This window comes from Muscardinus avellanarius (assembly GCF_963383645.1).
Source record: "Muscardinus avellanarius genome assembly, chromosome: 5".
Taxonomy (NCBI): domain Eukaryota; kingdom Metazoa; phylum Chordata; class Mammalia; order Rodentia; family Gliridae; genus Muscardinus; species Muscardinus avellanarius.
In genome coordinates, this window is record NC_137790.1 from 271,828 (window position 1) to 299,736 (window position 27,909).

The 27,909-nt window shown below is 46.9% G+C and overlaps 1 protein-coding gene across 7 annotated transcripts in view; it reads right to left on the reverse strand.

Moving 5' to 3' along the window:
• Positions 1–27,909, reverse strand: part of DIP2A (disco interacting protein 2 homolog A) — a gene marked incomplete at both ends in the record, with an annotated part of 107,178 nt that overhangs the window by 65,689 nt on the left and 13,580 nt on the right. For 3 of the 7 annotated variants that reach the window (XM_080695984.1, XM_080695983.1, XM_080695981.1), the window contains 5 exons: positions 2,871–2,999; positions 15,449–15,667; positions 16,898–17,017; positions 20,473–20,589; positions 24,071–24,142. In XM_080695984.1, coding sequence (XP_080552110.1) covers positions 2,871–2,999; positions 15,449–15,667; positions 16,898–17,017; positions 20,473–20,589; positions 24,071–24,142 — 657 coding nt within the window. Of the gene's footprint in view, positions 1–2,870; positions 3,033–15,448; positions 15,668–16,897; positions 17,018–20,472; positions 20,590–24,070; positions 24,143–27,909 lie in introns of all 7 variants that reach the window. The other 4 variants (XM_080695982.1, XM_080695980.1, XM_080695986.1 and 1 more) reach the window with 4 other exon arrangements.

The following is a 27,909-nucleotide window of genomic DNA, read 5'->3' on the forward strand; positions in this document are numbered from 1 at the left end:
CAGGAGGATCGCGCAGGTTCGAAGCCAGCTGCGCGCGCTGGCTTAGGAGACCCTGTTTCCAAATAAAAATGTAAAAATAGGTCTGGGAGTGTAGCCCGGAGGTAGAAGGGCTTCCAGGAACCCCAGTACCACCAAAAAAAAAAAAAAAAAAAAAAAAAGCAGGAGGTACATAAACATATGTATCAAAGTTAATCACCAAACAAGCATGGGATGGAGGGAGGGGGAGGGAATGGGAGGGGGGCTGGATGAGGGCTGATTGGATGATGTGTGCTTGTATATCCTCTCAAGTCTTATATTCCAATGTGATGTATGATTACAATGCACCAATAAAAATGAATTAAAAATAAAAAAAAGGTCTGGGAGTATAGCCTGGTAGAAAAGCCCCTGGGTTCCACCCCAGTACCACCAAAAAAAAAAAAAAAAGAGTGAAAATGTACTCATTGCATCCTCGGGCATCAGGGAATGTAATCAGAACTCTAATGAAATACTTCCACATACCTATTAGGATTGGCTACAACTTAAAAGACAGATAATTCCAACTGTCGGAGGAGACAGAAGATATAAAAACACTCTAAAAAAGTTTGGCAGTTTCTTAAGAAGGCAAATAGCACTGGGCATGGTGGTACACACTTGCAATTCCAGCATTGGGGAGGATGAAACAGAGGATCCGGGTTCTCAGACAGCCTCAGCAACTTAGTGAAGCCCTTTGCAACTCAAGTGAGACCCTGTTTCAAAATAAAGAAAAATTAGGGCTGGGGTATAGTTCAGAGGTAGAATGCCCCTGGGTTCTGTCACCAGTACCGCAAAAAAAAAAAAAAAAAAAGAAGTTAAACACACAACTATAGCATGATTTAGCCATTCTATTTTAGGTATTGACCCTAAAAATTAAAAGTATATAACTAGATACACAAAAACAAAAACTTGTACAAGACTTATTCATAGCAGTTTTACTTGTAATAGCCCCAAACTGGAAATACCTCAAATACCCATCAGTGGAGATGTACAAGCTGTGGTATATCCACAGGATGAAATACTGCTCATCTAGAAGAGGGTAAGCAGCCAGGTGTGACAGTGCACGCTTGTCATCCTAGCATTCAGGAGGCTGAGACGGGAGGATCGCGGTTCAAGGACAGCCTCAGCAACTTAGCAAGGCCCTTTGCAACTCAGTGAGACCCTGTTTCAAAAAATATAAACTAAAAAATAGAACCAGGGTTGTAGCTCAGAGGTAGAATGCCCCTGGGTTCTATCCCCAGTACCACAAAAACAGAAAAAAAAGAAAGAAAAAAAGAGGGTGTTGAGCAACTAACACAGAACACATATGGCGAAGCAGGATGATGAAGAGTAGACAGCAGCCTGGCGCGGTGTGGCGCCTCTGATCCCAGGTCCTGGGAGGCTGAGGCAGGAGAAGCAGAGGCTGAAGACCAACCTCAGCAGTGTAACGAGACTCTCAACAACCCAGCAAGACCCTGTTCCAAACAAAAATAAAAAGAACTGGGGATGTAGATCAGAGGTAGAATGCCCCTGGGTTTAATCTCTATCTAGTGCCCCCCCAAAAAAAAAGACAGACAGTAAATATATGATTTAATTTATATAAAATCCTAGAAAATGCAAACTAACCTGTGGTGTTAAAGAAACCAGTGGGAGGGGCAGAAGGTGAAGGAGCATGAGGGTGCTGGGCACTTTCACTGTCTTCACAGCAGGACTGCTTTCACAAGCAGACAAAGAACTTTATGCTCATAAAGCTACAGACTTTGTGAGTTCATTCTATGTTGGCTGTATCTTGATTAAGTTCTTAGATTTTTTTTTTTTTTTTTTTTTTTTTGGCGGTACTGGGGTTGGAGCTCAGGGGCATTCTACCTCCGAGCTACACCCCAAACCCTATATTTTATTCTTTATTTTGAAACAGGGTCTCACTGAGTTGCAAAGGGCCTTACTAAACAGTAGCTGGGACTGGCCTTGAACCACGGTCCTCTTGTCTCAGCCTCCCAAATGCTGGGATTACAAGCGTGCACCACCAAGGCTGTTAGATTTTTTTAATGTAAAAAGTAATAAACTTAATTAAAAGCTGGGAGTGGTGGCAGACGCTTATAATTCCAGCATTTGGGAGGCTGAGACAGGAGGGTAGAGGTTCAAGGCCAGCCTCAGCTACTATTTAGTAAGACCCTTTGCAACTGAGACCCAAAATAAAGAATAAAAAAATAGGGCTGGGGGTATAGTTTGGAGGTAGAAAGACCCTGGGTTCCATCCCCAATACTGAAAAAAAAAACTTAATTAAAAATATGGCTAGGCAATAGATGGCCTGTTTCATGCTGATTCAATGTTTTTCTTTTGCATCTGAACAAGGAGATGAACGTCTACAAAATTTGATCTTCTGTTTAGAAATATCAAAATATGCATTAAGGTGCTAGTGAGCTTCTAAATCTTTTCAGTGACTCAAATTGGTATTCTGGGAATAAACTTGACATGATTTTGATAAAAGACATTGGAAATAATTTCAATAAGAAATGACATAAGCAAGAATGTTGTAAAGCCACTGGCATCTGAGCCGGCCGAGGGAATGCAGTGTTGCTACAGCAGCCTCGGGCAGCGCTGTGCTGATGCTGCAGGAGCCTGCGGTCCTGGCCCGCTGGCCTCAGCTGCCCCCTTCTCCCCACGCTGCAGGGCTGTGGCAGCTGATCTGGGTCTGGAGGGTCATCCGCCCTACTCTTCCCATTCCCTCTACTCTGGATGCGTTCTGTGCTAATATTCGCTGTGCAGGAATGTGCACAGACGGCTGGCTTAGGCTTGCTAAAGGAAATACACTGAAGCTGTCTGCAGTACTCACAGAAACCTGTGCTCTGCTGTCTCAAAGGAGGGAGAGGAATGCTCACCATCCGCCGTGTCCAGGACGCTCCCGCGGTGCCCCCGAGGAACACCTCCCACAGAAGCCACCTGTGGACGCTCACAGTGCGGACGTTCCATGAGGCCCGTGGTGACATCCGGAGGGGCAGAGTGGAGATCTGCTTTTGAAAGAAACACCCAAATGAAAGTGGCTGTTATTCAGAGCTTGAAGTTGCTCACACCCGTCAGTCTGAAGCTTGGCTGGCTGTCTACATGGGTAAGTGGTGACTAACACTGTTTTCCTAGCTGACCACAGGCACACTGGACCCTATGAACCCCCACACACATGGTGTACAGAGGTGTGGGGAAGGGGACTTGATTCCCAAAGGGATCTAGACGCAGAACCATGACTGCAGCACAGACACGGGTGGGTGACACACTGGCTTGTCACAGCAGCCTACCAACATTTAGTTATAAATTCTTTTTCAAGAAAACAGAGACCTGAGGATCGTGGTTCGCAGACAGTCTCAGCTACTTAGTGAGGCCCTCTGCAACTCAGTGATATCCTGTTTCAAAATAAAAATTGGGCAGGTGGTGTAATTCGGAGGTCATATGCCTCTGGGTTCCATCCCCACACCCTCAAAAAAGAAAGAAAGAAAACAGAAACAAATTTGAAATCAGTTGTTATTGAAACATTAAGAAAAATAGCTAAACTGAAATAAACTACCCCAAACTCATCAAATAATATGCTGTCATAAAGACGACACTATCTTTGTGGTACTGGGGACTGAACCTAGGAGTGCTCCACTCCCTGCACCCCCAGCCCTATTTTACTTTTTTATTTGAAACAGGGTTGCAAAGAGCTTCATTACGTTGCCGAGGCTGAGAACCCTGATCCTCCTGTCTTACCTCCCAAGTACTGAGATTACAGGCTGAGAACCCTTGATCCTCCTGTCTTACCTCCCAAGTACTGAGATTACAGGCTGAGAACCCTTGATCCTCCTGTCTTACCTCCCAAGTACTGAGATTACAGGCTGAGAACCCTGATCCTCCTGTCTTAGCCTCCCAAGTACTGAGATTACAGGCTGAGAACCCTGATCCTCCTGTCTTACCTCCCAAGTACTGAGATTACAGGCTGAGAACCCTGATCCTCCTGTCTTAGCCTCCCAAGTACTGAGATTACAGGCTGAGAAACCCTGATCCTCCTGTATTAGCCTCCCAAGTACTGAGATTACAGGCTGAGAACCCTGATCCTCCTGTCTTAGCCTCCCAAGTACTGAGATTACAGGCTGAGAACCCTGATTCTCCTGTCTTAGCCTCCCAAGTACTGAGATTACAGGCTGAGAACCCTGATCCTCCTGTCTTAGCCTCCCAAGTACTGAGATTACAGGCTGAGAACCCTGATTCTCCTGTCTTACCTCCCAAGTACTGAGATTACAGGCTGAGAACCCCTGATCCTCCTGTCTTAGCCTCCCAAGTACTGAGATTACAGGCTGAGAACCCTGATCCTCCTGTCTTAGCCTCCCAAGTACTGAGATTACAGGCTGAGAACCCTGATCCTCCTGTCTTACCTCCCAAGTACTGAGATTACAGGCTGAGAACCCTTGATTCTCCTGTCTTACCTCCCAAGTACTGAGATTACAGGCTGAGAACCCGTGATCCTCCTGTCTTACCTCCCAAGTACTGAGATTACAGGCTGAGAACCCTGATTCTCCTGTCTTACCCCCCAAGTACTGAGATTACAGGCTGAGAACCCTTGATTCTCCTGTCTTACCTCCCAAGTACTGAGATTACAGGCTGAGAACCCTGATCCTCCTGTCTTAGCCTCCCAAGTACTGAGATTACAGGCTGAGAACCCTGATCCTCCTGTCTTACCTCCCAAGTACTGAGATTACAGGCTGAGAACCCTTGATTCTCCTGTCTTACCTCCCAAGTACTGAGATTACAGGCTGAGAACCCTGATCCTCCTGCCTTACCTCCCAAGTACTGAGATTACAGGCTGAGAACCCTGATTCTCCTGTCTTACCTCCCAAGTACTGAGATTACAGGCTGAGAACCCTGATCCTCCTGTCTTACCTCCCAAGTACTGAGATTACAGGCTGAGAACCCTTGATTCTCCTGTCTTAGCCTCCCAAGTACAGGGATTACAGGATGAGAACCCTGATCCTCCTGTCTTACCTCCCAAGTACTGAGATTACAGGCTGAGAACCCTAATCCTCCTGTCTTACCTCCCAAGTACTGAGATTACAGGCTGAGAACCCTTGATTCTCCTGTCTTAGCCTCCCAAGTACTGAGATTAGAGGCTGAGAACCCCTGATCCTCCTGTCTTACCTCCCAAGTACTGAGATTACAGGCTGAGAACCCCTGATCCTCCTGTCTTACCTCCCAAGTACTGAGATTACAGGCTGAGAACCCCTGATTCATTCTCCTGTCTTACCTCCCAAGTACTGAGATTACAGGCTGAGAACCCTGATCCTCCTGTCTTAGCCTCCCAAGTACTGAGATTAAAGGCTGAGAACCCTTGATTCTCCTGTCTTACCTCCCAAGTACTGAGATTACAGGCTGAGAACCCCTGATCCTCCTGTCTTACCTCCCAAATACTGAGATTACAGGCTGAGAACCCTTGATCCTCCTGTCTTACCTCCCAAGTACTGAGATTACAGGCTGAGAACCCTTGATTCTCCTGTCTTAGCCTCCCAAGTACTGAGATTACAGGCTGAGAACCCTGATTCTCCTGTCTTACCTCCCAAGTACTGAGATTACAGGCTGAGAACCCCTGATCCTCCTGTCTTACCTCCCAAGTACTGAGATTACAGGCTGAGAACCCTTGATTCTCCTGTCTTACCTCCCAAGTACTGAGATTACAGGCTGAGAACCCCTGATCCTCCTGTCTTAGCCTCCCAAGTACTGAGATTACAGGCTGAGAACCCCTGATCCTCCGGTCTTACCTCCCAAGTACTGAGATTACAGGCTGAGAACCCTTGATCCTCCTGTCTTACCTCCCAAGTACTGAGATTACAGGCTGAGAACCCTGATTCTCCTGTCTTACCTCCCAAGTACTGAGATTACAGGCTGAGAACCCCTGATCCTCCTGTCTTACCTCCCAAGTACTGAGATTACAGGCTGAGAACCCCTGATCCTCCTGTCTTACCTCCCAAGTACTGAGATTACAGGCTGAGAACCCCTGATCCTCCTGTCTTACCTCCCAAGTACCGAGATTACAGGCTGAGAACCCCTGATTCTCCTGTCTTACCTCCCAAGTACTGAGATTACAGGCTGAGAACCCTTGATTCTCCTGTCTTAGCCTCCCAAGTACTGAGATTACAGGCTGAGAACCCCTGATCCTCCTGTCTTACCTCCCAAGTACTGAGATTACAGGCTGAGAACCCTTGATCCTCCTGTCTTACCTCCCAAGTACTGAGATTACAGGCTGAGAACCCCTGATCCTCCTGTCTTACCTCCCAAGTACTGAGATTACAGGCTGAGAACCCTGATCCTCCTGTCTTACCTCCCAAGTACTGAGATTACAGGCTGAGAACCCTGATCCTCCTGTCTTAGCCTCCCAAGTACTGAGATTACAGGCTGAGAACCCTGATCCTCCTGTCTTACCTCCCAAGTACTGAGATTACAGGCTGAGAACCCTGATCCTCCTGTCTTAGCCTCCCAAGTACTGAGATTACAGGCTGAGAAACCCTGATCCTCCTGTATTAGCCTCCCAAGTACTGAGATTACAGGCTGAGAACCCTGATCCTCCTGTCTTAGCCTCCCAAGTACTGAGATTACAGGCTGAGAACCCTGATTCTCCTGTCTTAGCCTCCCAAGTACTGAGATTACAGGCTGAGAACCCTGATCCTCCTGTCTTAGCCTCCCAAGTACTGAGATTACAGGCTGAGAACCCTGATTCTCCTGTCTTACCTCCCAAGTACTGAGATTACAGGCTGAGAACCCCTGATCCTCCTGTCTTAGCCTCCCAAGTACTGAGATTACAGGCTGAGAACCCTGATCCTCCTGTCTTAGCCTCCCAAGTACTGAGATTACAGGCTGAGAACCCTGATCCTCCTGTCTTACCTCCCAAGTACTGAGATTACAGGCTGAGAACCCTTGATTCTCCTGTCTTACCTCCCAAGTACTGAGATTACAGGCTGAGAACCCGTGATCCTCCTGTCTTACCTCCCAAGTACTGAGATTACAGGCTGAGAACCCTGATTCTCCTGTCTTACCCCCCAAGTACTGAGATTACAGGCTGAGAACCCTTGATTCTCCTGTCTTACCTCCCAAGTACTGAGATTACAGGCTGAGAACCCTGATCCTCCTGTTTTACCTCCCAAGTACTGAGATTACAGGCTGAGAAGCCCTGATCCTCCTGTCTTACCTCCCAAGTACTGAGATTACAGGCTGAGAACCCTTGATTCTCCTGTCTTACCTCCCAAGTACTGAGATTACAGGCTGAGAACCCTGATCCTCCTGCCTTACCTCCCAAGTACTGAGATTACAGGCTGAGAACCCTGATTCTCCTGTCTTACCTCCCAAGTACTGAGATTACAGGCTGAGAACCCTGATCCTCCTGTCTTACCTCCCAAGTACTGAGATTACAGGCTGAGAACCCTTGATTCTCCTGTCTTAGCCTCCCAAGTACAGGGATTACAGGATGAGAACCCTGATCCTCCTGTCTTACCTCCCAAGTACTGAGATTACAGGCTGAGAACCCTAATCCTCCTGTCTTACCTCCCAAGTACTGAGATTACAGGCTGAGAACCCTTGATTCTCCTGTCTTAGCCTCCCAAGTACTGAGATTACAGGCTGAGAACCCCTGATCCTCCTGTCTTACCTCCCAAGTACTGAGATTACAGGCTGAGAACCCCTGATCCTCCTGTCTTACCTCCCAAGTACTGAGATTACAGGCTGAGAACCCCTGATTCATTCTCCTGTCTTACCTCCCAAGTACTGAGATTACAGGCTGAGAACCCTGATCCTCCTGTCTTAGCCTCCCAAGTACTGAGATTAAAGGCTGAGAACCCTTGATTCTCCTGTCTTACCTCCCAAGTACTGAGATTACAGGCTGAGAACCCCTGATCCTCCTGTCTTACCTCCCAAATACTGAGATTACAGGCTGAGAACCCTTGATCCTCCTGTCTTACCTCCCAAGTACTGAGATTACAGGCTGAGAACCCCTGATCCTCCTGTCTTACCTCCCAAGTACTGAGATTACAGGCTGAGAACCCTTGATTCTCCTGTCTTACCTCCCAAGTACTGAGATTACAGGCTGAGAACCCCTGATCCTCCTGTCTTAGCCTCCCAAGTACTGAGATTACAGGCTGAGAACCCCTGATCCTCCGGTCTTACCTCCCAAGTACTGAGATTACAGGCTGAGAACCCTTGATCCTCCTGTCTTACCTCCCAAGTACTGAGATTACAGGCTGAGAACCCTGATTCTCCTGTCTTACCTCCCAAGTACTGAGATTACAGGCTGAGAACCCCTGATCCTCCTGTCTTACCTCCCAAGTACTGAGATTACAGGCTGAGAACCCCTGATCCTCCTGTCTTACCTCCCAAGTACTGAGATTACAGGCTGAGAACCCCTGATCCTCCTGTCTTACCTCCCAAGTACCGAGATTACAGGCTGAGAACCCCTGATTCTCCTGTCTTACCTCCCAAGTACTGAGATTACAGGCTGAGAACCCTTGATTCTCCTGTCTTAGCCTCCCAAGTACTGAGATTACAGGCTGAGAACCCCTGATCCTCCTGTCTTACCTCCCAAGTACTGAGATTACAGGCTGAGAACCCTTGATCCTCCTGTCTTACCTCCCAAGTACTGAGATTACAGGCTGAGAACCCCTGATCCTCCTGTCTTACCTCCCAAGTACTGAGATTACAGGCTGAGAACCCTGATCCTCCTGTCTTACCTCCCAAGTACTGAGATTACAGGCTGAGAACCCTGATCCTCCTGTCTTAGCCTCCCAAGTACTGAGATTACAGGCTGAGAACCCTGATCCTCCTGTCTTAGCCTCCCAAGTACTGAGATTACAGGCTGAGAACCCTGATCATCCTGTCTTAGCCTCCCAAGTACTGAGATTACAGGCTGAGAACCCTGATCCTCCTGTCTTAGCCTCCCAAGTACTGAGATTACAGGCTGAGAACCCCTGATTCTCCTGTCTTACCTCCCAAGTACTGAGATTACAGGCTGAGAACCCTTGATTCTCCTGTCTTACCTCCCAAGTACCGAGATTACAGGCATGTGTCACTGCTAAGATGACACTTTTGAAAGCTTCAAAGAAAAAAAAAACAACAAAAATTAAAACTGTTCCTACTACCAGTTAAAGATGTCTGCAACAAGCTGGACCTGGTGGCTCACGCTTGTCATCCCAGCATTAGGGAGGCTGAGACAGGAGGATCGCAGTTCTCAGCCAGCCTCAGCTACTTAGTAAGGCCCTTTGCAACTCCATGAGACCCTGTTTCAAAATAAAGAATAAAAAATAGGGCTGGCAGTGTAGCTCAGAGGTAGAATGCCCCTGGGTTCCATCCCCAGTACCACCCCCCCAAAAAAAATACCTACAACAATGTGGCACACACCTATAATCCCAGCTGTTCAGGAAACTAAGACAGGAGGATCACAAGTTCATGGCATGGACAACATAGCGAGACTCTCACTCAAAACAGTATCTGCAATACTAAAAGATCTCATCAGCCCGGTGTGGTGGTGCATGCCTATACTCCAGGAACTTGGGAGGCGCAAACAGCTTGGGTTCAATCCCCATTATCACAGAAACAAATGAATAAAAATAAAAAGCCAATGTAGTATCAGTACATGGGAGCCTACAATAAGAGGATTATAGGTTTGAAGTCAATCCCAGCAATTTAGCAAGGCCTTCCACAACATAGTGAGACTGTTTCAAAATAAAAAACAAAATAGGGCTCAGGGTGCAGATCACAGGTAGAAAGCCCTGTGTTCAATCCCTACTATCATAAATAAATAAGCAATAAATAAAAAAATAAACAGATAAATAAATAAATAAATAAATAATAAAAATGAATAAAAAATAAAAAATAAAATAAATAAAAAATAAATAAGCAATAAATAAAAAATAAACAGATAAAAATAAACAGATAAAAAATAAAAAATAAATAAGCAATAAATAAAAAATCAAAATAAATAAATTAAAAATAAGCAATATATAAAAAATAAAATTTACCTGTTGATGCCACAGGTAAAAATAGACTACATGAGAGCTGGGCGTGGTGGCGCACGCTTGTAATCCCAGCATTCCAGAGGCTGAGACTGGAGGATCGCAGTTCGAGAACAGCCTCAGCTACTTAGTGAGACCCTCTGCAACTCAGTGAGACCCGGTTTCAAAATAAAGAATAAAAAATAGGGCTGGGGGTGTAGCTCAGAGATACAATGCCCCTCCCTAGTACTTGGGAGGCTGAGAAAGGAGGATTGCAGGTTTGTGGCCCACCTCAGCCTCTTAGTGAGGCCCTTCACAACTTAGTGAGACCCTGTTTCAAAATAAAAAATAAAAATATAGGGATGGGAACCGGGCGTGGTGGCGCACGCTTGTAATTCCCACGCTTGGGAGGCTGAGACAGGAGGATTGCGCAAGTTTGAAGCCAGCCTCAGCTACTCAGTGAGGCTCTCAGCAACTTAGTGAGACCCTGTTTCCAAATAAAATATAAAATAGGTCTGGGAGTATAGCCCGGAGGTAGAAAGCCTCTGGGTTCCACCTCCAGTACCACCAAAAAAAAAAAAAAAAAAAATAGGGATGGGGTGTAGCTCAATAGTAGAATGCCCCTGGGTTCAATCCCCAGTACTGCCAAAACAAAACAAAACTCTTTCCATTATTTCAATTTTTTAAGTTTTATTTTTATAGTACAGCACATTTATCTGCCCAGAATGCTGGCTGACTGCTACTGAATTACCACGGTGACTAGACCTTCCACTAGGAGGGACCCTGCATTGTAGTAACTGCCAAATTGTGTTCTACACTTAAGAACCCCAGGTCTATGCTGGTGGAGACCGACGATCTGTTTACTACTTCAGTGACTGTACTGCCTGGCTCTCTAATATTCTAAGTGTTTAAATTCTGATCACTTAGCATTTTATTAAGCTAGGTACAGTACAAAGTGGGAATTTTTTTTACATATATAGAAATTGAGAGCAAAACACAAATTCACTATTTACAGAGCAGAATATATACCTGTTGGGAAAACCTACAGCTTCAATGACATAGTTTCACAATCCCTTGAAAAACTGTGATGTTCAACAGATTAGCATTTTAAAGCATTTCTATAAGGAGTTTTTTCAGTTTAAAAAGAAATTTTCTAAAACTTGCAGATCTAGCAAAAATAACTGTGTGTGTGTGTGTGTGTGTGTGTGTGTGTGTGTGTGTGTGCGCGTGTGTGTGTGTGTGAGACTAGGAATTGAATTCAGAGGCAATTCTATCTCTGAGCTGCACCCCAGTACTTTTTATTTTTTATTTCGAAACAGTGTCTCACTAAATCCCCACATGTGGCCTCATATCTGCAGCCTTTGCCTCAGCCTCCCCAGTACTAGGATTATAGGTATGTGCTACTGTACCTGGATCAAAGCAGCTCTTTAAATAGTCACATAAAATGCACTCAAAATGAACTATTATAACTAAATGTACATCCGGGTGTGGTGGTGCACGCTTTTAATACTAATACTTGGGAGGCTGAGACAGGGAAGATTGTAGGTTTGAAGAAAGCCTCAGAAACCTAGTGAGACCCTGTTTTGAAATAAGAAATAAAATGGAATGTAGCTTGGAGGTAGAGTAGAATGCCTCTGGGTTCAATTCCTAGTACCACTAAAAAATAAATAATCTAAAAATACTTATTTGGGCGGGGGGGTCTGAGGATGGAACCCAGGGGCATTCAACCTCCGAGCTACACCCCCCCTACCCTATTTTTTTTTCTTTATTTTGAAACAGGGTCTCACTAAGTTGCAGAGGGCCTCACTAAGTAGCTGAGGCTGTCAGCAAACTGTGATCCTCCGGTCTCAGCCTCCTTAATGCTGGGATTATTAGTGTGCGCCAGCCACCATGACCAACTTTAAAAATATTTTTTAAATAAAGGTTTTTATATTTGTGTCAAACTGTTTCATGTATTTGATTTCCTTAATCAAAAACTAAAACCAATTTTTTTGTTGTTTTTGTCTTGGTGGGACTAGGGATTGAATTGATGGGCATTCTATCTCCAAGCTACACTCCCAGTCTTATTTTGTTTTTATTTTGAAGCAGGGTCTCATTAGGTTGAAGAACGTCTCACTACTTGCTGAGGCTGTGCTTGAACCTGTGATTCTTCTGTCTCAGCCTCCCAAGTACTAGGATTACAAGCATATGCCACACCCGGCTAAAACCAATGTTAGCTTTTATAGAAACATTGTTTTTTTTGCACTGAAGTTTGAATTTAGGGGCATTCTACCTCTGAGCTACACCCCCAGCCCTTTCTAGAATGTTTTGTTTTAAAACAGGGTTTCCAGCCGGGCATGGTGGCACACGCTTGTAATCCCAGCATTCAGGAGGCTGAGACTGGAGGATCACGGTTTGCGAACAGCCTCAGCTACTTAGTGAGGCCCTCCACAACTCAGTGAGACCCTATTTCAAAAGAATAAAAAATAGGGCAGGGGGTGTAGCTCGGAGGTCGAATGCCCCTGGGTTCCATCCCCAAACCCGCTAAATAAATAAATAAATAAATAAATAAATAAATAAATAAATAAATAAATAAAAACAGGGTTTCCCTTGGTTGCTGAGAATCTAACTATGTTGCCAAGGCTATCCTTATTAGGGACTGAACCCAAGGGCATTCTACTTCTGAGCTACACCCACAGCCCCATTTTTTTACTCTTTATTTTGAAACAGGGTCTCACTGAGTTGCAAGGGACCTCACTAAGTAGTAGCTGAGGCTGTCTGTGAACCACGATCCTCCTGTCTCAGCCTCCCAAGTACTGGGATTACAAGTGTGTGCCACCATGCCCGGCCTTTATTTTATTCCTAACACTAGATACTTTTTCAGTTTGAAATAAAGAAAGAAGTATGGGCAGAGGATGAAATATTAAGTAGAAACTTTAACCAGGTGTGGTGGTGCAAGCCTGTAATCCCAGTATTTAGGAGGCTGAGGACAGGAGGACTGCGGTTCACAGACAGCCTCAGCTACTACTTAGTGAGGTCCTTTGCAACTCAGTGAGACCCTGCTTCAAAATAAAGAATAAGATATAGGGCCGGGCGTGGTGGCGCACGCTTGTAATCCCCACGCTTGGGAGGCGGAGACAGGAAGATCACGCAGGTTCAAAGCCAGCCTCGCTGGCTTAAGAGACCCCGTTTCCAAATAAAAACATAAAATAGGTTAAGTTGCCGCCATCAAAGAATAAGATATAGGGCAGGGGATGTAGCTCAGCGGTAGACTGCCCCTGGATTCCATCCCTAATATCACCAAAAAAAAAAAAAAAGAATGGTTTTTGTAAGAAGGGGAGGGAATGCTGAACACAGGCAGAATCCTTCTCTGGAACTCTTGGAGCCGACGTGCGTCAGAGGTCAGAGGCTTTTAGGGTTTGGGACACTCGCTCCACCGGTTGAGCTTTCCTAACCTGAAAGTTCAAAACATGAAGTGCTGCAACATGGTGCTCAAAGTTTCCAATTTCAGAGCATTTCAAGTGTCTGGTTTTTAGATTATAGAAACTCAATTTGTATTTTGAGATTTAGAAATCAGAGTCAACTAAGCCCTGGAAAGACTGAGTATATGAAAACTATAGTCTATGGTAAGGAGTTACATAGAGCTGAGGTTAAGATTTTTTCCCTAGCATCAGTCACAAAACATTCATGCTAGGCCAAGCAAGTGAGAAAGGAGAGAGGTCGTCACGGCTACCTGTGCAGGAGACAGAGGGCTCATCCACCAGTGAGGTCGCAAGCCTGTACTAGAGATATCTGCAGCCAGATCCCTCTCAGAGGATGGAAATACCTAGTTCAAACACACACCGGAGTAAGTTCCTGTTGAGCCAGGGGGTGCTGAGGGCTGTGTGGTCAAACACTACACTGTGGCTCAATAGCTGTCCGTGCTAAGCAGGCTCGTGTTTCTGACCCACAGGAAACAATGATCTTTTAGCTCGGCGGGAGCTCAGAGGCCGTGAGTGGCCGGTGTGCTACCCTACCTCTTCACCTAGAGAAGAGCTGCCAGAGCAGAGGCACTGCAAGGGAACACCCAGCAGCTATGTACTTCTAGAAAGCTAGGTCTGGGTGAAGAGAAAGAGACCACAGTGCACAGGTGTTCTCACGCTGTGGACTGTCAACCCCTTAAGGAAAGGTGAGCGAGGGCCACCAGCCACACGTAGGACACCAAGAAAGCCACAGGCACAATGGAGGCAGGCTCCTGTCCCACTACCCTGAGGGCCGTGTGGCTCCTGTGCAAGTAGGCAGGATGGCATGGGAGCAGCGAGGCACTACAAGTTCCCTGCTGCCTTACATCACCGTAGAAAGACAGGGCTCCTCAGACACACACAACCTCGAGCGCTGACTCAAAGAAGAAACACTGAGCCACAGCAACATGCCCCCCGGCAGACGCCGAGGCACTTCAAGTCCCCTTCACCCTCGCGGCAGCCAAGGGATGAGACACTGCTGAAGACACCAGGCACAGGGTCCAGCACTGCTGCCTCAGGACCCACCGCCAACCCAGCCTGTCTCAGGAGCCACAGATGCTCCCGCTTCAGTTTCAGCAAAAAAGCAAAGACAATGAAGAGGATCGAGAAAACTGACGTCAGCCCTGGCTCCCACTGAGCAGCCGTGAGATGCCAGGAAGAACGAGGGATTAGGATGTCTTCAGCAATACTGCCTGCACCTTAAGATACCCAGGCAAGAAGGTAGGCGGGCTTCACAGGCCAGCCACATATTCTAGCCATGCTACTGTTTTTGCTGAAATACGGAGTTCCAAATGATGAAAGCTTTCATGGTTTCCTTTCTCATATTCATGTAATTCAAAGTGCCGCATGAGTTGGAAAGGACCCATGCATCTTTATGGTCAGCTCTGATGGAGACCGGGTTTTTATGTTGAGAGGTATCTGGAGGAAGCAAGGCCCGGCAACAGATGCAGCTTCAGCCCCCAGCCTCAGGACCCCACCCAGACAGGGACTTGCCAGGATGAAAGGCAGTGACCACGGAGAGGCAGTCAGGCCCAGCAGCAGCTACCATGCTGACCACCCGCCTGGAGAACAGGAGGGGCGACAGGGTAGCAAGAAACACCCCCAGACGGGGGCCTGGAGGAGGCCCATTCGCCAGGAGAGCTGGCCAACCAGATCACAGATGTACAACCTACTTCTGTTACCAAAAGGATCTTCCAGATGAGAATGAGGCTGGTCTGGATGGGGGGAAATCTAACAGCTGGGCCGTATTGTTCAACAGGCTATTAATCTGGATGAAAAATTAACCAAATATTGCCCTCATTCCGGTCAAGTGTGATTATTTAAAGCTCAAAACCAGCTGATCCTCAGGCAGACGAGCCCTGTGTGCATCAGCTGGGTCTGCAGCTGAGTGTGCAGGGACCACAGCTCAGTGGCTCTCCCTGTCCTGAGAGCTCCTGCCCTGCTCTGCCCTGCCCTGCCAGCAGGCCACAGCAGCTCGTTACTGACCTATGTGGGCGTGGGCCGCGAGCGCCGTGGCGGCACTGGGAGCAGCGGTGGGTCTCCCTCCCGGGTGAGATGAGGTGGAGGATGCAGAGGATGAGGTGGACGAGCCCTGAATGACCCGGTCGAGCCACGGCTCGACGCTGGGATGGCTCTGGAGCGGAGCGGAGGTGGGTCGCCCGGGTCGCCGTAAAGAGCCCTCATCTTCTGAGGCGGACGATGTGTCTGCGGTTAAAATAACGACGACAGGATGATGTAGGGACGGGTCGGGAGGGTGGGCTCCCCCTCTCAGGCCTCCAGGCCTGCATCAAAGGCCTGCCCAAAGCCAGCAGGTGGGCACCTCAAAGGTCACTCTCAACCTAGAAGGGTGGTGGGGAAGTGGTCCCAGGAGCCCAATTTCCCTGGAGAGGCCTTGGTCGTGGGTACCATACACCAGGGGTGAAGACAGCCTCGCATCCCTGGTGAGTGCCCAGTGTCACCACTGTGCGCCCACACAGCCCATGCTACATCCACACACTGATGTCCAGCGGCAGGCCAGCCTGGCCTCCACCGATGTCCTGGCCAGCACAGGAGTCCCCACAGCACTGCAGTGGCCTGGGGCTACAGCCCTGTTCATGCCCGTCCTCCCGGGGAATCAGGTGAGTTAGCTCTAGGAAGAATTCCTTCCCCAAGACAAGAGCTTCAGTCAACAAAAGTCCTGGGAATTAAAGTTTCATGAAGTTAGCACAACTGTGTTTTATTATGGGGCTCACAATTATTAAGCTTTTTTTGTTAACTGAATGGCATCTATAGTTCTACTCAATAGAAACAATAATTTGACAGCCATTTCTAAGAGTTACCAAAACCACTAAATCATCTTATAAATCTGGTGTGTTTGGTTTTTTTACAGTGTAATGACTCCCAAAACATTAAACCAAAAATGAGTGTTGTTATTTTGTTACTTAAAAACATGCAGGGCAGCTGTGGAAGTTCATGGATGTGAAGCCACCAGACATCAACAGCCAGTCAAAGTGCGACAGGAACCTGAAGAGAAACCCCATCTACAAATTCTCATTTCTAATGGTAACAACAACAAAACAAGAACACATACCCCAAACTCTCCAAATAGCCTTAGAGTGTCCCATTTAAGTCCTGGTAACAATATACTAAAAATAATTTCAAAATCCTTAATTGAGGAAGCTTTAGTATTCTACTAAGTGCTTATTTTAGGTTCTTATCTTTACTAGAGTAAATAATTTCTTAGTAAAAAAATTAAAACTACATAAAAAGTCTAGTAGAATGTAAATATCCATTTGGGTAAGAATAATACTGTAATACTACAGATTTCCAGGTAAATATTAAGTTTTAATCTCCAAGTTTTCTATTTAGTACAGGCCAGGAGGATACTCCAACTCAGCACTGCATCTCAGGACCTGGAGGCAGCCATGACAGCCGCTCCTGATGCCGCGCCGGTACCTGGAGGGGTGCAGGTCTCCACAGACGGATGCACAAGGACAGAGCGTCTCTTTGAAGGCATAGGCATCTTCCGCTCTTTGTACTTGGCCAGGGCTGCCTGCACGGCTTCAGTGTGGACATCTGCACAGAAACAACAGCAGGAGAAACGCTCTGATGAGACTGGTGATGAACGCCAGACCAAAGTCGGCTTCTGCTCGGCTTTTGTGTGCGTCTTCAGGGACTAAACTCTGAGACCTTCTACTTCTGAGCTACAAACCCAGCTCTACTTTATTTTTTATTTTGAAACAGGGTCTCACTAAGTTGCTGAGGCTGGCTGAAAACCTGAAATCTTCTTGTTTCAGCCTCTGAACTACTGGGATTGCGGGCATGCACCACCATGCCAGATTTTTTTTTGGGGGGGGTTGTTTTGTTTTGTTTAGCAGGATTGGGGATGGAACCCAGGGCATTCTACCTCTGAGCTACACTCCAGTCCTATTTTTTTTTTAAGTTTCTCTTTTACTACTTTAATTTGCTTAAAAGCACGAATAGTTGTGCTGGCAATAACTTCCTTAAAAGCAGAAATAGCGTTCCCTTTTGTCACCTTAATAAAGCATTTGCCCCTTTGATACAAATGATTACTACTGTGCTATCTAACAGCTAATTGGATGGCACAAAATTGAGATGGTATCTACTGTAGCAAGGTCTTTTAAATCAAAATCTGAACTTTACATAAAAATCTTATTTATAAAAAATACAATACCAAGTACAGTGAGGATGGAGCATGGAGCAGCGGCGCTCCCTGCTGGGCCGTGTGGAGGTGGCTTTGCTACAATGCTTGCTTAATGGCACAAGTGAAGAGCTGAATAAGGCAAACACTTGGAAGAGGCAGTTCTGTAAACTTCTGGGGTGGGGAATCTCCTGTGAGGACATACTGACTGGGGATGGCTAGGATCAGAAGGTAGTACACTGGGCTGCACTTGATATCACATCAGTTTCTGCTGGGTGAGACCAGTTTCTTGCTCTAGGAGAGAGCATCGCTGTTCATTTTTTATTTTGAAACAGGGTCTCACTAAGTTGCTGAGGCTGGCTGAAAACCTGAAATCTTCTTGTTTCAGCCTCTGAACTACTGGGATTGCGGGCATGCACCACCATGCCAGATTTTTTTTTTTGGGGGGGGTTGTTTTGTTTTGTTTTGCAGGATTGGGGATGGAACCCAGGGCATTCTACCTCTGAGCTACACTCCAGTCCTATTTTTCTTTTTTTATTTTGAAACAGGGTCTCACTAAGTTGCGAAATTCCTCACTAAGTAGCTGAGGCTGGCTGTGAACCTGCGATCCTCCTGTCTCAGCCTCCCAAGTGCTGGAATTACAAGAGAATGGCCCCAAGTGAGAAAGGAGTGATACCAACATTCCGAGAAGCTATAAAGTGCTTCCCTTAAGCCAAAAGGTAAAAGTTCCCGACTTAATAAGAAAAAAGATCATATGCCGAGGCTGCTAAGACTTAAAAACCTCCCTGTGGAACCGTGTAGGAAGAGCAATTCACAGCTGTATTGCTTTCATATCTCAATCCTAACGACTATGGCTGAAGTGTGTGGCGAGTTCTTAGTTCAGGTGGAACAGGCTCTAAAAATGTGTGTATAGAAGAAAACATAGTATACACAGGGCTCAATGCTCTCTGCCGTTTCAGCACCCACTGGGGGGACTTAAAACAAGGGGTAAAGACAAGGGGGAACAACTGCACACTCATTCAGATTCAGAGCCCACGAACACTATGACACTAAATGAAGTAACAAACCTAAGGTTTGGTTCAAAACCACATGGAAGGAGAAGGGGTGGAGAGTAGACGAACCCAAGACTGAACAGGAGCAGGGCAGGTGGGCTCGCCTGTCATCCCAGCACGTGGGAGGCAGAGACTGGAGGACCATGGTTCGTGGACAGCCTCAGCTACTGAGTGAGGTCCTTCATAACTCAGTGAGACCCTGTTTTAAAAAGTGAAAAAGAGCCGGGCGTGGTGGCGCACGCTTGTAATCCCCGCGCTTGGGAGGCGGAGACAGGAGGATCCTGCTGGTTCGGAGCCAGCCTCGCTGGCTTAAGAGACCCTGTTTCCGCATAAAAAAGTAAAAAATAGGTCTGGGAATGTAGCCCATGGGAGTGTATCCCAGAGACAGAAGGGCTTCCAGGAACCCCAGTACCACCAAAAAAAAAAAAAAAAAAAGTGAAAAAGACTAAAAAATAGGGCTGGGGGTGTAGCTCGGAAGTAGAATGCCCTTGGGTTTCATCCCTAGTACTGCAAAAAATAATAATAAAGACTGAGCAGGGCTGAGAAATGCTGGGGCTAGACAAGAGAACCGTGGAGGGGTATTGTATTTTTTGGGGGGGATACTGGGGATGAAACCGAGGGCCTCGCTAAGTAACCGAAGCTGGCTGTGAACCTGCGATCTTCCTGTCTCAAACTCCCAAGTACTGGAATCACAAGCATGCACCACCATGCCTGGCTCCAATAATGAGACAATTCTAAAAGCTTCCAGAGAAAAAGAGCAATTCACCCTGAAGGAGCAAGAAACAAGACTGACAATCTGAGTACCATAGCACACACCTGTAATTCCAGTACTTGGAAGGTGAGACAGGAAGATTGTGGGTTCAAGACCAGCCTCAGCAATTTAGTGAGATCCTATTTCAAAATAAAATAAAAAGGGATGAAAGTATAGTTTGGAAGTACTACACCCCGTGGGTTCAATCCCCAGTAACAACAACCAAAAAAAAAAAAAAAAAAAAAATTAAAAACTTCTGCTCTTCAAAAGATATTTTTTAGCCGGACGTAGTGGCACACGCTTGTAATCCCAGCATTTGGGAGGTGGAGACCTGAGGATCGCAGTTTGCAGACAGCCTCAGCTACTTAGCGAGGCCCTTTGCAACTCAGTGAGACCCTGTTTCGAAAAATAAAAAGACTAAAAAAAATAGGACTGGGGGGTGTAGCTCGGTGTTAGAATGCCCCTGGGTTCCATCCCCACTACCGCAAAAAAAAAATGGAAATCTAGTTTGGCACAGTAGTACATGCCTGTAGTCCCAGTACTTAGGAGGCCAAGAAAGGAGGAAGGCAGGTTCAAGGCCAGAGTGGTAACTTAGCAAGATCTTGTTCTAAATAAAACATTTTAAAAAGTGCTGGGACTGTAGCTCAGTAGTAGAAGCCCCCTCTGTTCAATCCCCAATACCACACAAAAAACCAAAATCTCCAAAATTACAAAGAAAAAATACTAACACATGTATACCTATTAGTACACAAAAACCACTGACATCTACCCCAAAGCTCTCAGGAAGAGTGGATCCACACACTAAGCACTGTGCCTGTGAAATGTCCCCCAAGGTGTGTATAAAGCATCCCCTAAGAAAACCAACACTTAAGCCTGGGACACACTAAATCAGGCTGTTTCAGTGAAGATTAAACTTTCTTCTCGAATAGTATGATGATGAAAGTCATTGCTCAAGAGAAAATAACTTATTTGACAGACATTTTGGAAGAGAAAAACTAACTAGAAGCCTCGGTAGTCAGAGTGTGCACACCCGGCCTGCCGCCCCACTTCCCAGCTGTGAGCCTACCTGAGCGAAAGCGCTCGTCCCTTGAGCTGGTGGGCCGGGACTTCTGTGGTTTGGGCACAGCGGTGGTCACTGAAGGCCCAGGGATCCTATTCTCTGCTTGCAGACACGGATCTACGCCTAAAACACAATCATTTAGAAATACCTTCTTTAAACAAGCTGCTTTTCCAATTATGAAAAAGTCCACTTAAGACAACACGCATTTCTCATATACGGCCACACACAAATGCTGTGCTAAACCTGGTGTGGCCCTCCAAACACAGAAGAGCATGGGCCTAGGACGGGGTGTGTGCACAGTGGGGTCAGAGCACTGTCCATGCCCACACTCCCTTCTTCCCACCCTGCCAGGCACAGCCCACCTCCCACCCACTTCCTCCAAAAGTGATGTGGAACTGGCAGCTCACAGGTCAGATGTATTAGAAGGCCCTTGAAAAGACTGTGTATTGTGACAGTTTCCTGAATTTGTACTGGCCAGAGTCACCTGTTTCTGCACTAAGGTCCAAGGTGTTGGCAAACCTGAGAAACAGCCTGTAGACCATCACCAGCGGCTACCAGCAGCCCCTGGCCACAAAGAGAAAAGTGGCTGGGTGAGGGGAGAGCCACGGAAGGAAAAATGGTGACTGCAACCCCGGTGTGCAGTGGTCAGCCAGCAGCAAGAGGGCAGGCTGCGGGACACCCGCGTTACCCTGCTGCTGGCTCCAGCCTGGCCGCGGGGCTGCTCTGCACAGGCCCCATCAGCCCACACCTCTGCAAGCCATGGCACCCTCAGGACACGAAGGGAAGGAGCAGGCACCACATCTCAGGTACTGTGCAAGTCCTAATTTGCAGCGGTTTGTAGACAGCACAAAACAAACCTTCAACAAAAATAATGTGCCTCACTTAGACTTTGTTCCATAGCTTCTCATTAAACTGATTGGCAGGTACTCCCGTCCAATGGCTCTCTGTAAGAGGCAGGCCATCCCTGACTGGACCCTGGGTGGAGGGATTCTGGAAGGCACAGCATGGAAAAGCAAGGCTGCTCACGCGAGGCACGCACGGCACCGCCTGGCTCTGCACAGCCCGTGCCAGCCAGGATGCCAGGCCAGGCTAGAGGAGCCGAGACTCCTAGCTCGACAGCCCATGACTGCAGCCCTCTCAGGACAGCAACTGTAGACAGGGGCATGCTTCCCTCCGAGCTGGCCCAAACTGCAGGTGTGTGAGGCGAGCAGATGCCGATGTGCTCTTTAACGCCAGGTGTTGAGGTGTTTGGTTATGTTGCACTGGAGAACAGGAAGACCCCTCCAGAATCAATGCTCAGCTCATCAAAGTCTGAGCACACACGTACATGCACACGTGTGCACAGAGTGATACTGAGCAGCACCCACACAGGCTGATTTTCCCCTTTTTGCAGGTCCTTCACTCTAAGCCCTTTTTTTTATTTTGAAACAGGATCTCACTATGTTGCCGAGGGCCTTCCTAAGTTGCTGAGGCTGTCCTCAAGCCTACAATCCTTTGATCTCAGCTTCACAAATACTGGGATTACAGGCACGGACCACTGTGCTCAGCTTCCATCTTTACGGTTGCTGTTGTGGCTCCTCTAGTGGCTTCAAAAGCCCTTCCCATCTCGAGATGGCAACAGTTTTCCTAGAAGGTCCCCCAGAGGCCCAGGTGTCAAAATCTCATATCCAGGCCTGCAGCTGACTTTTGTGCACAGCGCCTCGTGCTTCATAGACAGTGAGCTGCAGTGGCACGGCAGTGACAGCGCAGCCTGTCTCACCCACACCTGCTCCTGTGGTCAGCATCTGCTGGCCCTCCAGTGGTCCTGCTGCCACCGCCGCACACTGCCCCCTCAGGGACAGCTGGAATTCCAAGTGTGCACCACCACGCCCAGCTCCCTTGTCCACTTTTTAAATGGGGTGATATGTTTTCTTAGTGTGAGTTTCTTGAGTTCTCTGTACATTCTAGATATTAGTCCTCTATCAGAATAGTTGGCAAACATTTTCTGTCATTCTGTCAGCTCTCTGTTGAGGTTCTTGATAGTTTCCTGTGCTGCAGTTTAATACAATCCCACATATTGATCCTCCTTTTAATTCCTTGTGCCTTTGGGGTCTGGTTGAGAAAGTTTTTACCTGTGCCTGTGTGTTGAAGTGTTGGACCTATGCCCTGTTCAAGGAGCTGCAATCCATCTTTTTTTTTTTTTTTTTTTTTTTTTTGGTTGGTGGTGGTCTGGGCTATACTCCCAGACCTATTTTATCATTTATTTGGAAACAGGGTCTTACTAATTAGCTGAGGCTGACTTCGAACCTGCGCGATCCTCCTGTCTCAGCCTCCCAAACACGGGGACTACAAGCGTGTGCCACCATGCCCGGCTTTCTTTGATCCACCTTGAACTGACTCTTGTGCAGGATGAGAAAGTGGGGTTTATTTCCATTTTTCTGCATATGGTTAACCAGTTTTATCAACACCATTTGTTGAACAGGCTTTTTTCCAGTGAAAAATAATCTCTTAAAATGATGTGCTGAATGTATAAATCAATCTAATGTGGAAAGAATTGACAACTTCATGACACCTGTCCCACCCTTGGCAAGGAAATGTGCCAAGCTACTCTACAACCATAAGAATAAAGTACATTCTACTTGGGAATGAGATCGGAAGCAAGCCAGAGTTACAGATTATAATCTGTGCTTTTGGGTTTCACGATATATTAGACACATTCCTTTTCCAATCCTTATAAAATATAAAGAGCTGGGTGTGGTGGTACCCACTTGTAATCCCAGTACTCAGGGAGGCTAAGACAGGAGGATTGCAGGTTCATAGCCAGCCTCAGCTACTTCATTGAGCCCCTCTGAAACTTAGTGAGACTTTGTTTCAAAATAAAAAAAATAATAATAATAGGGTGTAACTTAGAGGAAGAATGTCTATGGGTTCAATCCCCAGTTCTGGAAATAAAAAACTTAAAAAATAGGGCTGGGCAGGCTAGGCATGGTGGCACACGCTTGTAATCCCTGTGTTTGGGAGGCAGAGACAGGAGGATCACTCAGGTTCAAAGCTAGCCATGCTGGCTTAAGAGACCCTGTTTCCAAATAAAAAGTATAAAATAGGGCTGGGAGTGTAGCCCGGAGGTAGAAGGTTTCCAGGAATCCCAGTACCATAAAAAAAAAAACAAAAAAAAAATAGGGTTGGGTTTACCTCAGAGGTAGAATGCTCTGGGTTCAATCCCCAGTACCAAAAAATAATAATAATAAAATATGAAACATATACCAATGTTTAAAATCCAAAATCAGCTGGGTATGGTGGTACATGCTTATAATCCTGGTACTTGGCAGGCTGAAATAAGAGGATTGCAGGTTCATGGCCAGCCTCAGCAACTTAGTGAGACCTTTTTCAAAATAAACAGAATAGCCGGGTGTGGTGGTGCAAGCTTGTAATCCCAGTACTTGGGCGGCTGAAACAGGAGACGCTGTTTCAAAATAAAGAATAAAAAATAGAGCTGGGGGTGTAGCTGGGTGGTAGAATGCCCCTGGGTACCACGCACGCACACACACACTCCAGAATCAATCTTCAAAGTCAGTTTTACGGAGCAGTGTGACTCTTTCAGGGCTCCTGAGGGCTCTGGCCTTACCTTGAAGAAGTGGAACATAACGAGCCAGCAGCTTTGCCCTTTTCTTTTCATATCCTTTTTGAGTGATGTCACCTAAAACAGCAATGGAAAAAGGTAATTACAATTCTCCTAAAGTTCCAAATTTTTTAATTAAAAATTAATTTATAAGTGAAAAACTGGAAATAACATTGTCTTTCAACTGGGTGACTAGATAAAAGATATTATGATGGATCCATATTGTGAAAACCAATCAATAAGCAGGAGCAGACTCATGATATACATGGCGATTTGGGCAGATCTCAGATGCAACTGCCGAGTGAAGGAGACAGGCTCCTAGGCCACACTGAATTATCCGGATCCATGACACCGAAAGACTAAACGAAAGACTAAACGAAAGGGCCAGAACAGACAGGTGCTGCCAGTGGCTGCGAGGCGGAAAGGGCTTCGACAGGGAGACAGGAAATGTGGGTGGCAGGGCTGGCCTAAGACTTGACTGTGCAGCTCATACACAACCGTAGGCACTGGTCAAATCCTCACGATCCAGCCAGTCATGGTGGCACAGGCCTGTAATCCCAGGACCTGGGAGGCTGAAACAGGACAACCAGAAGTTCAAAGCCAGCCTCAACAATTTAGTGAGACTCTCAACAACTTTGAGAGACCTGTCTTCAAATAAAAAATAAAATAGCCGGGCATGGTGGCACACGCTTGTAACCCTAGCATTTGGGAGGCTGAGACCGTAGGATCGCGGTTCACGGACAGCCTCAGTTACTTGGTGAGGCCCTCTGCAACTCAGTGAGACCCTGTTTCAAAGTAAAGAATAAAAAATTGGACAGGAGGTGTAGCTTGGAGGTCAAATACCTCTGGGTTCCATCCCCAGACCCACAAAAAAATAAAAGAGGGGCCAGCCATGGTGGTACACACCTATAATCCCAGTACTTGGGAGACTGACACAGGAGAATCACAGGTTCAAGGACAGCCTCAGCAACCTAGCAGGACGCTATTTAAAACAAAATGTAAAATGGGGCTTAGGTGTAGCTCAGAGGTAAAATGCTGGGTTCAATCCTCAGTACTAAAAGAAGGAGGAGGAGAAGAAAAAAAGGAAAAGAAAAGGAAAGGAAGAAAAAAGTCCTCAGAGAACCAACTATACACCAGGGGGGAAAATGGATTTTTTATATATATAAATAAGCTAAGAATGGTGGCACACTTTTTTTTTTTTTTTTTTTGGCAGTACTGGGGATAGAACCAGGGCATTCTACTTCCGAGATATACTCCCAGCCCTATTTTTTATTCTTTATTTGGAAACAGGGTCTTACTGAGTTGCAAAGGGCCTCACTAAGAAGTAGCTGAGGCTGTCCGCAAACTACAATCCTCCTCTCTCAGACGCCCAAAAGCTGGGATTACAAGTGTGCCCACCACATGGCCTGTGGGCAAACACACGCTGTGTGGATTGTAATTCCCCACCCCAGTGGGAGCCACTGTGACCCATCCACACTCACACATAAGCAGTTTGGTTGACTGCATTTCCCAGTACTCTCTCTCCCTCTCTCCCCTGCTCTGCTGGTCCCGCTTCTATCATCAGGAGGTTCTTTTTCTTCCCCTATTCGCTCTAGCTTCTACATATGAAAGAAAACGTGTGGCCCTGACTTTCCAGGTCTGGCTAATCTCAGCACAATGTTCTCCAAGTCCACCCATGTTCCTGCAGATGATATAACTTCACTCCTCCTCATGGTAAGTAAGACTCGACTGTTCATATATAATGCATTTTAGACCAGGTATGGTGCACGCTTGTCACCCCAGCACTCGGGAGGCTGAGACCAGAGGATCACAGTGCGCAGACAGCCTCAGCTACTTAGTGAGGCCCTCTGCAATTCAGTGAGACCCGGTTTCAAAATAAAGAATTAAAAATAGGGCAGGGGGTGTAGCTCAGAGGTCGAATGCCCCTGGATTCCATCCCCAGACCTGAAAAAGAAATGAATTTAAGATGTCTACTCCTGTGTGTCCAGGTGTTTTCACTTGGACTGAATGGCACTGTATCATGAATCTTACTATTTCCTGCTCTCTTCTCCAAGTGCTCCGTGTGTGTGTGTGTGTGTGTGTGTGTGTGTGTGTGTGTGTGTGTGTGTTCCCTTTCAATTTTTCAATTTGAAACGGGATCTCACTAGGTTGCTGAGAGTCTAACTCAGTTGCTGAGGCTGTCATCGGACCTTAGGGCACGCACTACCATATCCAGAGGCAAGTGTCCCCTTTTTAACACCAACCCATCTTCAATGCAATGGGCACAGCTGCACTCTCTGACCCACTGCACCCTGGAGACACACATCCCTACACGCTCCTGTGGACACCGGGGCCCCATCAGGCCCACTCTGCGCTCTGGAAGTGCACCCCCCGTCTCCACCATACTGGCCCTCGCAGCCCCCACCACCACCGGCCTGCCCACGCGTGCAGTGCCACCACCATCACTGTGCTCGTCACCCGATGGCAGAGCTGAGAAACTGCTTACTACATGCACATGCTGGTAATCCCAGTACTTGGGAAGCTAAGACAGGAGGATCGCAGGTTCAAAGCCAGTCTTAGCAATTTAGTAAGACCCTGTTTTCAAATAAAAAATAAAATTGGACTAAGAGTGTAGCTCAGAGATAGAATGCACCTGGTTTAATTCCTGGCACCACAGTCAATCAATAAAAATGAACAAACAAATGCACATTAACTCCACTGTATGCTCACAGTATCCCAAAGGCCATCCCCCCTAATTTTTTTTTTTTTTGTACTAAAGGTTGAAACCTAATAGCTATACCCCCAGCCCTATTTTATTTATTCTGAAACAGGTCTCACTAAATTGCTGAGGCTGGTATCAAACCAGCGATACTTCTGTCTCAGCCTCCCAAGGACTGGGATTACAAATACACACCACCACGCCCAGCTCACCCCACTGGTTTTTTTTTTTTTTTTTTTTTTTTTTTTTTTGGTGGTGGTTCTGGGGTTCCTGGAAACTGTTCTACCTCTGGGTTACACTCCCAGACCTATTTTATATTTTTATTTGGAAACAGGGTCTCTTAAACCAGCGAGGCTGGCTTCGAACCTGCGTGATCCTCCTGTCTCCACCTCCCAAGATCGGGGATTACAAGCATGTGCCACCACGCCCGGCACCCCACTGTTTTAAATGGAAACAAATGAACATAAGCTATAGCTGCTCCTTGGCTTCCCATGTGTCACACCTAGGTAAGCCATCATAAGCTGAAAAGACCGAAGTTACAACACAGGTAACGCACCAGCCCTATGGAGCACACCTGAACCTCAGCTGCCAAAGTGCTTTCAGAACACTCCACCAGCCACGGTGGGCATCATGAGGACCTGCACAGGTATCAGCAGCCGTGGAGGAGGCAAACACATAGTAAGGTTTCTACTGAACACAGATTTGTCTGAAGCCATTGTAAAGAGCAAGTATAGTAGCTCAAACCATCATGACCTTGGGTCAACATCACCAGCTGCCATGGTTTCACATGCTCAACAGACACTGACCCCACACGCCACAGAATGCTCTGCTTTCAACACACAGGGAACAGGTGGTTCCAAGGTGAAGCCCACATGTGAAGGTGGTGAGCAAGTGGGCTCAAGGTCAGGTTTCTGCCTCCAAGTTCAGTTCTCTCCTGAAGAACAATGACAGAGAAACACAGCACCAGCTCCTGCCCAGAGCTAGCACAGAGCTAGCCAGGCCGACAGAAGGCCCAGGGACCTGGTGGGGGCGCTCTCCTTGGCTGTGTGTCCAGGTGCCTGTGGGCTTGGGAAGATGCCTGGCGGTCCGAGGAGGGGTTTCTTTGGTAGTTACCTTGGGATTGTTTATTTGGCTTTGGGTAGGGCAG